Source organism: Physeter macrocephalus, chromosome 7, assembly GCF_002837175.3.
Source record: "Physeter macrocephalus isolate SW-GA chromosome 7, ASM283717v5, whole genome shotgun sequence".
In the NCBI taxonomy this organism is placed as follows: Eukaryota; Metazoa; Chordata; class Mammalia; order Artiodactyla; family Physeteridae; genus Physeter; species Physeter macrocephalus.
The window spans coordinates 11,516,902-11,528,287 of NC_041220.1; the positions used below are offsets into that span (position 1 = coordinate 11,516,902).

At 34.9% G+C, this 11,386-nt stretch overlaps 1 protein-coding gene across 19 annotated transcripts in view; it reads left to right on the top strand.

The window, feature by feature from the left end:
* CCSER1 (coiled-coil serine rich protein 1) overlaps positions 1 to 11,386 on the top strand; it is a 1,341,341-nt gene that overhangs the window by 474,705 nt on the left and 855,250 nt on the right. For all 19 annotated transcript variants that reach the window (XR_008617752.1, XM_055085805.1, XM_055085806.1 and 16 more), the window contains exon 6: positions 9,156 to 9,363. Coding sequence is in view for 18 of the 19 variants with exons in the window: in XM_055085805.1 (XP_054941780.1) it covers positions 9,156 to 9,363 (208 nt within the window). In the remaining variant the exon portion in view is untranslated. The remainder of the gene's footprint in view (positions 1 to 9,155; positions 9,364 to 11,386) is intronic.

Below are 11,386 nucleotides of genomic sequence, written 5' to 3' on the forward strand. Positions count from 1 at the left end.
AGTTGAAATTGAATGTAGACCATCACAATGCCTTTTGTTACCTCAAGAATGGAATCTGGGAAATTTGGTTGATAAGTGTGATGTAGGTTTTACTAATCTTTCTCAAACTGATAAAGTTTTGTAGTTCTAAAGATTTACTCAAAGTCAAAATCTCCAATTCTTTAACTTTGAAAAGCATTGGAGTTTTACAGTTTCCTTGCCGCTATGTATTATGCCAGTAATTTTAGGTTTGCCTTTATGTCAAGTTACAGCACAAGAATTGATTTTCTGTTTGGAAACACTACTTCCTATATTATACTTTCATGGCTAATACTTATTACACTTAGTTTGCCAGATCTTGAATATTTTAAAAAGGTGAAGGGCATAGAAAAGTCTTTTAAAACTATGTAATTGACTGTAGGTTGTATAACTTTTAGCATATCTTCAGTGGTATGTATTATATCAGAATTTTTATTGTAATAGACCCTAGCTGCAATATTTGTAAAAAATTGCATTTTGTAAAGGTTACTTAGATACCTAGAGGCAAATTGAAAACATTCTATAGTTTTGTTTTGTTTTTTAAGAATGTTCTGATGTAATACAAATTATTATAAGCAAATATACAGTTATATATTTTTTATAAATTTTCTTATAAATTATATCTAAAAACCCATTGTGTGCTCTCCTTAAATGGTCATAAGAGGAGACTTTTACATGCAGATTATTAAAATGATGACATTAAGTTCTAAATATATTATGCGATAATGAAATAGGATGGGTTTTATAGTGATAGTTTGGTTCTGAAAGATTAATCAAATTCCCTACATGATATGGATGTGAAGCAAGACCTTGGTACTTTTGTGACTTATTATCCTGATATTGAAGGGAAAAAGGCAGGCAATAAGTAGCATTGGGAAAAAATTATTTTCAAAAATAGAATTTACATCTCTAAAAATGATGATTCTTATTTTACTGATTCTATTACCCTACAAATATGAAACTCTTATAGTTGAAAAAAATTCTTTTAATAAAAAGAAAGAAGTTTCAAAGTAAGGCAAGTCATATTAGAGCTTGAATCTGTGACTTTAAAAAGAAAGGTTATTTTTTCAAAGCAAATATAAAATAATAAATTGTGTGTTTCTTTCACTAAAAAAAATCTTAAATTAATTATAATATGTAAATTATATAAATTATAATATATAAAGTACACCAAATAGGTAACTATAAAATATGTATCTTAGATAACTAGAGAAGATGCCAAGTGTCTAAAATATATTTATAGAATTCTGTCACTAATCAAGGCATTAACTATAAAATAATATAGTAAAACTCTTTCCCAGTTTTAGATGATTTTCATGTTTATAAGTGCATTTGAAAGTAAATTTAATAACAGTTTACTACAGTGGAATTGAACTATTTTAAAAAGCTCTTTGGTATCATAGTGAGATAATTATTTCTCGGAGATCGGATTTTGTTTGACTTTAATTTGTTTTCCTTGTATAGTTCAAAATTTTCCAAATAAAATCACTTCCATGGAGTGGTGGATGAGAGGGTGGGAAAATTTTCCTGACCCCCAGAATAGAGAAGTGTAAAATAAGGAAAATGTTGAAGATAGGAGTCTGCAAACATATCAGAGGATTGATGTTGTTTACATGATGAGTTGCCTGGAAGACTAGAGAGGGGGAACTTACGTTTTTTAAAAAATATTTGGTTGATATCTGTTAGACACAGGAAGACCAGCCAGTTTATGAGGTTTACTAAATTGAGAATCACTTCTATAATATCAGGGGACAATAAAAAAAAATTTGATCTCCATCTATATAAAATATTTTTGATAATTCTGTGCCCTCAACTTTCTGACAGCTTGAGTGCTCTGGCAAAGAAAAATGATTACACTATTAATTCAATCATAGCATAATTAAAACTTACAATATCTACAATTAAATGAGTAATTGCAAAGTGAAAAATGTATACATGTGCACAAACAGGTTTTGTTGTATATCTTTATATGTGTGAACATGGGATTTTTTAAACAATAATTTGAGTCGCTCTTTGCTGAACTTTATTGTACTACGTTCATCTCTATATTTATCAATTCTAATTCTTTTTCTTACAGAAATGATCTTTAAACTGGATCTTAAATGACATGTGAAAACAAAAGTAGAGAATGGCAGGGAGAAACATGGATGACATTAATGGCATGGAGAAAAGTTGCTAAGCAAAGGCAATCAACTCAGTCATTTCTTTCTATGATTAAACAACTACTTTCAAAGTTTGTATGAGCAGATTTACATTCATAGAATATCTACATTCTTTAAAATTTTGGAGAAGGAAATTCTAACTGTTGTAGGGAATAGATCTTATTCCCTAAGACCGTAACCTAATATTTTACTACTGTAGCTTCAGTGAAATTAACATAGATAAATACAAGTATATTTAAAATTTTAACCCTATTAAAAGATGATGCAGTATGAAGAAAAGAGCACTGGACTAGAAGTCAGGAGACTGGAATTCTACACCTTCTAGCTGTGTGACACTTAGAAAATTAATTTAGGTTTGAGCTCCTTATATATTAAATAAGAATGTTAAACTAGATCTATAATGCTTTTTGTAGCACTAAATTTGATTGTTCTTTTGATATGAGATGCAAAGGAGATTTCCTTGAAGAAGTGATGTATTTTAAGGCAAGATCTGGAAGGTGGGTAAGCAACACTTTTTCATGCAGATAGAAGAACATATGTAAAGTTCCTGAGGCAGGTTGGAGCTTGACACATTTCAGGGCCTGAATGAAGAGCAGTGTGATTGGAACTTTAAAAACAAGGAGGTGGGGCTTCCCTGGTGGCGCAGTGGTTGAGAGTCCGCCTGCCGATGCAGGGGACGCCGGTTCGTGCCCCGGTCCGGGAAGATCCCACATGCCGCGGAGCGGCTGGGCCCGTGAGCCATGGCCGCTGAGCCTGTGCCCTGCAACAGGAGAGGCCGCGACAGTGAGAGGCCCGCGTACCACAAAAAATAAAATAAAATAAAATAAAATAAAAAATAAAAACGAGGTAGTTGTTAAACGAGGAAGTGTGGTGAGGCAGACAGTTGCTACATTATGGAGAACCTTGTGGGTTATGTTAAGATATTTGGATTTTATCTTACCTTTCCCCATATCTTGCCTTTCTTTTTTTTTTTTTTTTTTTTTCTTTCTTTTTGCGGTACGCGGGCCTCTCACTGCTGTGGCCTCTCCCGTTGTGGAGCACAGGCTCCGGACGCGCAGGCTCAGCGGCCATGGCTCACGGGCCCAGCCGCTCCGCGGCATGTGGATCCTCCCGGACCGGGGCGCGAACCCGTGTCCCCTGCATCGGCAGGTGGACTCTCAACCACTGCGCCACCAGGGAAGCCCTTGCCTTTCGTATACCCATCACTTCAGCTACTAGTGAAATCCTCCTCATATGTAAATTCATATGTAAATGTAAAATATCAACACGTTCTTATAACCACTATCCTCCTGTGGAAGGATGGATGCTGGTTTCATACCTTCCAGAAATACAGCTAAATATCCAATTACAATACAATTTGAGATCAAGCATTTTCCTAAGATGACACTTTCAGTTAAACAATATATTTTGAAAGAAAACATAAGAAAAATACATAGTTTATTCATCCACCAAGCCTTTTTGTAGTTAGTTCCCTAAACATTTTTTTAGTAGGTTCTGGGATGCCAGTTCATGAATATAGATTTATACCTTCATGCCTATCTTAGAATTATTCAAAGCTAAGATTTAATTTACCGTAAATAACCTGGGCCTTTTTGAGATGAGGTTTAAATAACAATGTTTCCCAAAGTATGGTTTTTAAAAACACAATATTATTTTCTTCAAATCTACTTAGTGAAGCTTTGGAAGGCAGTTGTATACATATGCTTATTTATTATGCTGTACAAATGGAGATTACTTTTAACCTTTCATTCCTTGGAATCGAGTTCAGAAATCATAGGCACATTATAAAGTGTAAATCCTTGCGATCCTTAATGACCGCAGATATCTGCTATCATGAAAGGTGTCAGTACGCTAAATAAGGAGTATCTCCTATGACAGGTGAGAGCATCAGTCCTTTGCAACTGACATTTTCTTGTATTTTGTTAGTAATTTGGGCCATTATGTTGGGAAGTTTTCAAATGCTTTGAAGAATACATATGGGTGGGAAGAAAATATCTCAGTATCCAAATGATAGTTCTAGTTATAACCAAATGATTAAAAAATAAGGAAAATACTTTTATTTTCTCTTCCTGGTAAGGAAAAATTCTTTAATCACTGTATAGTTTATGTCAAGATATATATTTTCCCATTAAACTTATCTGTCATACTAAAAATAGAATTGCAGCAGAACTTTTGAACTAGCTTGGTAGAAAATTTCTTTCACACAAAGGATCCCATTGACAAAAGTACAGAGCCAATTCACCGTAGCAGTTTGAGTCAAACGTTTTACGTACCAGTTGAAACTCTCCAGTTTCTCAAGTTGAAACTTTCAAGAATATATTTAATGTAACGTTTATGAATTTTGCTGTTAATTTTACTCAAAAGCTTTATTATCTAAAACGTACAGACTGAGAAAGGCCCATAAGTCTCAATTTGAGTTTATCTAAATGTTACTAAATTTTCAATTATAAAGACTTGGTTGGCATTTATAATCAACAAGGCAAGTAAGAACATTACTGAGCAATTCTAGCAAAGATTCATGGAGATGATACAGAGAGGGTGAAGTGTATATGGATGTACTCAGTGGAGATTACATTGTCTTTGTTTTTTGTTTGCAGTAGTTATTGTGATTAATGAACCACTGTATCGGGCTTCAGTGTCCTACCCTTTGTGTGTGTGTGTGAAGTGAACGGACTATCTGTTTTGATATAAAGCACATTTCTTCAGTTTTCTGGACAGTAATAATTCAGAGTGTTGGCAGACAGAGAGCTATATATCCTGAAGTGCATGAACTGCATCATCTCATGAGCTCTGCTAATGCAGGAACAGGAGAGCACCTGAACCTTGCTCTGCCCTCCCGGCCTTATTATGGGCTGTCTGTGCCAGGGGAAACTATGACTTCATATTAGAGACTTTTCTCCTTTTCTTATCAATTACAGGGATGGATTTTTTTAGGTGTATTTGCCCAGAGACACATGGGTATTTTTGGCCCAATCATAGTCTATTGTTAAACACATTAGTATGCAAAATATTTAATAATTGTAATTCACCAATCAATCAGAAATACAATGACCACAAATATAGAGCGAACCCGGCTCCCCTGCATCGGCAGGCGGACGCGCAACCACCGCGCCACCAGGGAAGCCGAGATCCAAACTTTTGAAGTGTAAAACAAATGGCTAATTTTATCTTCTAAGTACATTTCTGCATATAGTCCATTCGTAACTATCTGAAATAGCAGTGATCCTTAGATGTGTAAATGCTAAACTGTAATCCTTAGAATCTCAGTAATTGCCTGAAATTAGTTGCAGAACTTCACACTGGTGTGGTTTCTGAAAGCTTTTTCAGTCTTTATTGATGTTTAGATACATAATTGGACAAATAGGTTCAAAGAAACAGCAATCTAATTAAAAGGAATTATAAAATTGTTAGTTTATTTTATTGTAAGAGTGCTGGGAAATTTGGAACCGTGGGTGGCAGCCCTGCATTACAGAAAAATGCACCTTCCAGAAAAATGTCTGCGTACAAATGAGAGTTGTATGCATAGATTATTACAAAGAATTGTTTTGTTCATTCACTCGTTGTTGTATTCATTTGTTCAACTTCAATTATACAGTTATTTACTGAGTCATCCTAATATGTGCCAGACACCAGGCAAGTTCACAACTTAAACCTGATAAATCTTTGAAAATTCTATTATAACTAAACTACTGTTACTTGTGCTGTGAATTTTAATTTTTATATTTTATTTTATTCTTATTGGTCTTAGACACTAAAATAAAATAAAAACCTTTAATAATGATTGTATAGCTCACTACAAGTTGTATATAATTAAAATGCATCAGTCATATCTAATAAAATATATTTTATTTATTTTTTAAATTTTTTATTTTATATTGGAGTATAGTTGATTAACAGTGTTGTGATAGGGCTTCCCTGGTGGTGCAGTGGTTGAGAGTCCGCCTGCCGATGCAGGGGACACGGGTTCGTGCCCCGGTCCGGGAGGATCCCACGTGCCGCGGAGCGGCTGGGCCCGTGAGCCATGGCCGCTGAGCCTGCGCGTCCGGAGCCTGTGCTCCGCAACGGGAGAGGCCACAACAGTGAGAGGCCCGCGTACCACAAAAAAAACCACAAACAAACAAAAAAAACAATGTTGTGATAGTTTCAGTTGTACAGCAAAGTGATTCAGTTATACATATACATGCATCTATTCTTTTTCAAATTCTTTTCCCATTTAGGTTGCAACATAATATTGAGCAGAGTTCCCTGTGCTGTACAGTAGGTTATTGTTGGTTGTCTGTTTTAAATATAGCAGTGTGTACATGTCAGTCCCAAACTCCCTAACTATCCCTTCCCCCGTGGTAACCACAGGTTCTCTAAGTCTGTGAATCTGTTTCTGTTTTGTAAATAAGTTCATTTGTATCATTTCTTTTTAGATTTTGCATATAAGCGATATCATACGATATTTGTCTTTCTCTGTCTGACTTCACTCAGTATGACAATCTCTAGGTCCATCTATGTTGCTGCAAATGGCATTATTTCATTCTTTCTAATGGCTGGGTAATATTCCACTGTATATATGTACCACATCTTCTTTTTCCGTTCCTCTGTTGATGGACATTCAGGTTGCTTCCATGTCTTGGCTATGGTAAACAGTGTTGCAGTGAACATTGGGGTGCATGTTTTTTTACGGATATATGCCCAGGAGTGGGATTGCAGGATCATATGGTAGCTCTATTTTTAGTTTTTTAAAGGAACCTCCGTACTGTTCTCCATAGTGGCTGTGTCAATTTACATTCCCACCAACAGTGCAAGAGGATTCCCTTCTCTCCACACCCTCTCCAGAATTTATTGTTTGTGGATTTTTTAATGACAGCCATTTTACTGGTGTGAGGTGATACCTCACTGTAGTTTTGATTTGCATTTCTCTAATAAGTAGCGATGTTGAACATCTTCAGGCTTTGAAGGTCTTGACCCATCTCTTAGGTATCCCTAGGGCCTGGTTCCCAAGTGCTCTCTCCTTGTGAGCCTTCTACCCCTTTACACCCTTTTTCATGTGCCTCTTGGCCATCTGTATGTCTTCTTTGGAGAAACATCTATTTAGGTTTTCTGCCCATTTTTTGACTGGGTTGTTTGTTTTGATGGTATTAAGCCACATGAAAATATATTTTAAAAATGAAAATATAAATGATGCTCTGTGTAATTATATGTATGTTTTATTTTTTTCAATTTTTGTTTTTGTTCATTTGCTTGCTTGTTTTTCACATGAGATGCAGAATCTTGTGACTAAGAGCCCAAGTGCACTGCCTGCGTTCAAATCCCAGCTCTGTTGCTTGTTTGCTGTATTGCCATCAGCATGTACCTTAACCCCTTTGAGATTCAAATTTCTCAACTGTGAAATGGGGATTTTAATACCTCAAAGAGTTGTATGAGTATTGAGTGGTTTAGCACATATGAAGTCCTTACAGGACTACCTGAGATACATTAATTATTATTGTATTTATATGCATGTTAAATGCCTAGTAGGAAAAAAAAATCTTATCCTGCTTATGTACTTAGGTTGGTTCATCTCAGGTCAACTTCTTAATAGCTATTTTCATTTGAGAAAAATTACTTATCTGGGCCTATTTTCTCATGTATAAAATGAAGATACTCATTATAGCTACCTCTTGGTTTTGTTCAAGGTTTGGTTAAATTAACACACATGAAGTGGTTAGCACAGTACTTGGCCCACAGTCAATCCTCAAAAAATGTTAGCTATGACTATTTATTTATTATTTCATTGTAAATGTAAAGTGGGGATAGTAATTAATATGATCACTTCAAATAACAATTGTGATCATGAATATACCCAAGAAGACAAGTCAACAATTGTGTGTCCAAAAATGTGTTTCTTTGCTAATTATCCGATACTTTGTAAATTGTTATACTGTTTGTGAATAATCAGATTTGGATGAAATTAACCAAGGACATATTTTTTTTATTTGCATCTTTGCCTGACCTTGGTGGCAGGCTCCAAGGCAACTCTGTTTTTTCTCAATTTAGGTTGCCAAGTGACCTTGTCATATACTTCAGTAAATAATATACATAAAAGCTATTGAAATTGAGCATGAGTTTCATAAATATCCTGAGCTCTGTTATAGTATTGCCATTATTGTATAGGCCCATTAGTTTCAATGAATGGAAACAAATTTAGAAAAACTCATTAAAAATGACTATTTTCATAGGCTGCTCTTTTCATAGTATTTTTATATCTGCCTCATAGGCACATTTGGAAAATTGTTAATCTTAATATCTTTTCTTTATATATACCTTCAATATAAGCATGTTATTTTCAAAATGCAGTATTTAAAATAATTGTTTATATCAAGTAGAATAAAATATTATTTTCCATACATTGCTAAAAATTTAATGATTATTTGATAAGCATGCTAATTACATATGAAGTTATGCATCTCGCAGTTATTTCACTATTTTCACATAAAATCCTATGCATACTAGTCTTTCTTAATCCACAAAATGGTTGAATCAACAATTGATTGATTTAGTAATTTAAAATAATAATTACCAAAATTATTTTATCCCAAGTTTTGGTTTCTTAATCTTTTCTTTCCAGTTAATTTTTAAGCATATTTTCAGAAAATCTCTATATGAAATTTCTCTTTCAGTGATTACTTTTGACTTTCACCATTTTTAAAAGAGTTAAATAAGTGTAAACCCATTGTTATCATGTATAAATTAAATTCCAGTTGGGGGAAAAAAATCACATTCTAAAATAGTGATTGTCATTGAACCTTATTACCACTACATATAAAATTGACAAATAATTTCATAATTTTGACAGAAAGTTTCAGAATTTCCAAAGACTAATGTGAAGAAATAATGAGAGTCACAAGGAAGTTTTTTTCTAGCTCACTACTGACATTGATGAACAGCTTGGAAAATACTGCTCTGAATATGCTACCTAGTAATTTTTGTTCATTTTTTTCTTGTTAGGAACCTTTCCCTGAAATTAACAAAAGAGATTGATCAGGAAGCCAGGTGTCCCCATGTCAGGGGGACGCCCAGCAGTCCATCTGCAGATTGGCCCCTGCCAGGTGTGGAAGAAAATGGAGGCATCGATTCTCTGCCATTCAGACTGATGCTGCAGGACTGCACAGCCGTCAAGACATTATTATTAAAGATGAAAAGAGTTCTACAAGAGGTAATGGTTTGCTCTAAGATTAATGTTTTCAGTGCTGGTAGATAGTGAAGTCTGTAGACCTGGTTAGTCACTGCTTCTATCAATAGTTAACTGCATAACACTGGGCAGGGGTCAGGTATCCTCTTGGAACTTAGCCCTTCTCAAATGTCAAATGAAGGGTTTGTAGTTCTGTTTATAAGGTACTCTTCTCAAAAATTCTAAGATTCTGTGAAGGAATTAAAAAATAATAAATTGATACCAAGTCTGGGAAAAGTCAGATAAAGAGAAATGGGCATCAGCTGTTATGTTTTTAAAAAGCTATTGAGAGACCTATTAACTGGACTTCATTTTAATGATATTGAGACTTTATATGATACCATAAAAGTAGTTTATTTAGTCATTATGGTTCCAATAGCAATCTAGTAAAATTTCATCTGCATGATTGATTTTGCCCATTGACTCCAGGTGCCCTCTTTCAGTCTATGCTCAGTTAGATGATGAGCTAGTCAGGAAAGTATGCAGTGGAGTCTTTCATCTTTATGTCCAAGAATCAGCCATTCTTTAGGATTCAAGTATGTTATGGTTTTATTTTTATAATTGCAACAGTTATTTTCTTTGGAGGATTTCTATAAAAAGTATAAACAATATTATTTCAAAGATGTAAAATGGGGGGACCAAAATTTTAAATGACTTTCTTCTTGTGGGTGTGAATTCAGAACAGCCTGAGGTTTCTGACTCTCAATTCAGTGACATTTTATCATGTCCTATTAGCGTTTAACTGATTTCTCATTATTGATAAGGGATGTTAATAAATAGTGTGAGAACAGAGAAATACAGCTATTTAGTATGAGTAGTATTATGAGTAGTAGTATGAGTAGTATTATGAGTGAGTAGTATTATGAGTAGTATTATGAGTAGTATTATGACTCACTTACAATGAGTAGTAGTATGACTCACTTACAATGATGACCACTGATATTTCCTTTTCTAACACTGATAATAATAATAAAAACAACACTAGTGGCTACCACTAGAGGCCAGAATTGAATCAGGGAGAGAGAAGGGAATTTAAGAGAAGTGATTGTCATAGACTCTTAGGGGCATCCAGTCATGTATTCCCATCAGCTATTAAAGTAATAACTGGAAGAGATCTCTGCATCCCTTACCAGTTTATATCTCTGGGGTGGTCTTTGTGTCTAGAATCTATGCAGTGCTGTGTAGGAGTGGTGTGCTTATTTATACCTGATCATTGTTAGAATTTCAGGAATTTTATGAGCTGACAGTTAAGCACAGGCATTAAAAAAATTAAAGTATATACACTTATAATGAAACAAATTATATTTTTAAAAGGGTAATCAGTACTCAAATCTCTACATTTCCCACTAACTTTACTATATTTTACTATTAATTACACTTGTGAGCTTATTTACATCTATTGGATCTATATGTAGAAATACTATATAATAGCTAATGTGCATATTTCCCAATTGTGCATTCATTTCTGTCACTTTGTTAGCTTGAAATCAGCCACATAGGAATATTATGCCACAGAAATTGGCAAACAATGCAAGGTACGGCTTTTAAATTTTGGAGAGCTGTTGTTAAATATTTACCAGTACACCGCTATATGTATGACTATATGGTTTCTATATTGACAACATAAGTGTTTCTTTCTGCACTAGTCCAGGCTTCCTGACCTTTTGCTTGACATGTAGTCTGAACCTCTCTGAACAACGCAAACTTACTAATAGCTGTTATATTAAAAGATATTAATCTCAAAGTCTGTAACAGTCAAGTATTCAGTTTTCTACCTCTCTCTTTGGTCTGGATTTTAATTTAAAAAGATCAAAAAAATAAAAGGAGGACTTCCCTGGTGGCGCAGTGGTTGAGAGTCCACCTGCCGATGCAGGGGACGCGGGTTCGTGCCCCGGTCCGGGAAGATCCCACGTGCCGCGGAGCGGCTGGGCCCGTGAGCCATGGCCGCTGAGCCTGCGCGTCCGGAGCCTGTGCTCCGCAACGGGAGAGGCCACAACAGTGAGAGGCC